This window comes from Myotis yumanensis, unplaced genomic scaffold, assembly GCF_028538775.1.
Source record: "Myotis yumanensis isolate MYYU_CA2020_CCGP unplaced genomic scaffold, mMyoYum1.0.hap1 SCAF_6, whole genome shotgun sequence".
Taxonomy (NCBI): domain Eukaryota; kingdom Metazoa; phylum Chordata; class Mammalia; order Chiroptera; family Vespertilionidae; genus Myotis; species Myotis yumanensis.
In genome coordinates, this window is record NW_027223757.1 from 63281903 (window position 1) to 63283417 (window position 1515).

General features: G+C 40.0%; 1 protein-coding gene across 1 annotated transcript; it reads right to left on the minus strand.

Moving 5' to 3' along the window:
* Positions 1–716: 716 nt before the first annotated feature.
* Positions 717–1217, minus strand: PBDC1 (polysaccharide biosynthesis domain containing 1). The gene is given in 3 exon segments (XM_070419098.1): positions 717–792; positions 794–1040; positions 1043–1217. Coding segments are annotated over 3 exon segments (498 nt in total).
* Between the last annotated feature and the right edge of the window lie 298 nt (positions 1218–1515).

The following is a 1515-nucleotide window of genomic DNA, read 5'->3' on the forward strand; positions in this document are numbered from 1 at the left end:
GTTCCAGGTACATGCTGAGTAAGCCAGCTGCACTGCTAAAACATACGGTAGGAAACTCATGGGATTTATAGTCTGCTCATTACAGGGAAGCCTATTGTTCAATTTAAGGGATTTAAAAAGATACCTAGAGATTGGACAATCAACTAAAATTTATTGGTTTTGATAACTTTTTTTAAAGAACCAAAATCTTACTTGACCTGTGGAGAGAATCAAGAAAAAATATACCAAAAAACAATCGTCCTGGACGGTTTTGCGCAGTGGTTGGAATGTTGGCCCATGGACTGAAGGGTCTGGGTTTAATTCCCAGTCAAGGGCATTTACCTTGTTTTCGGGTTCAATCCCCGGCCCCATTTGGGGAGCAAGTGAAAGGTAACCAATGGATGTGTCTTTCTCACGTCATGTTTCTCTCTCCTCTCTCTCCCCCTCCCCCCTCCCTTCCACTCTTTCTAAAAAAAATCAATGGCAAAAATATCCTCACTCCCCCAGTGAGGATTAAAAAATAATAAAATGAAAAAACGAATCAACTACGACCCCAGTCATAAGCTTTAAGCCAGTTCATACAAAAGAACAACCAGAACAGCTCCTGATTATTAGGCTACAAAAAATGTCCTTCTGCATGTCCTTCAATTGAACAAGGACATACATTTAACCACAAGGATCTGTGTAAGTAGCATACTCAGTTTAGTCAGTTTCTAGAGTGCTATTTACTTTCTTCCTTACATAGATGTTTCATCACTGTGGTTATTTTCTTTGCTGGTTTCTTTTTCTTTTTCTCCTCCTTTGTTGGTTTTGTTTTTCTTCTCTGTTGGCTCCTTTCTCTTGTTCTTTGTCCTAAACACTGGTGTAAACTGCTTTATGGCCTTCCTGGTTCTCAGCAATTTCAATGGCAGAGATGGTGTTTTCCTCAGTGTCACCTTGAGAACAACCCAGTTGCAGCAAAGTACCATAGTTGAAGTCTTCTATTACCCCCTCAAATTTCAAACAGAACGGTCTCCACTTTTCTTTAGCTGATACTGATTTGAGTTCTTCTGGGTCCAAATATTCTCAAAATTTTTCTGAAATTCAGAATAGATTTGATCATCCACTTTAGTGAGTTTCAGGAACTATGGGTCAACTGATGAAATCAGCTTGTTGTAGACTTGAGCATGCTGCATTGCTGTCATGGCACACGCCACCTCAGTATCAAGTGGCTTTTTAGTTCTGCTAGTTGCCTCCATGTTGCAGCTAACCTTGATGACTGTTTTTGAGAAATACTGGCCAGATGTATTGTAGGCTGCCCCTCTACTGGAATTTGTGTGTTTTTCTCGTGATTAGACAGGGGAACTGGGTTTTTGGGAGAAAGATCACAGAAATCAATGCCATTTTCATCATATGTCAATGGTATATACTATCAACATAATGACTATTGATATTAACTTTGATCACCTGGTTAAAGTAGTGTTTGTTAGGATTCTCCAGGTTACAGCTATTCTTCCCTGTCTGTTCCCCTTCCCCTTTCCAGGCTGTACTCTTTGG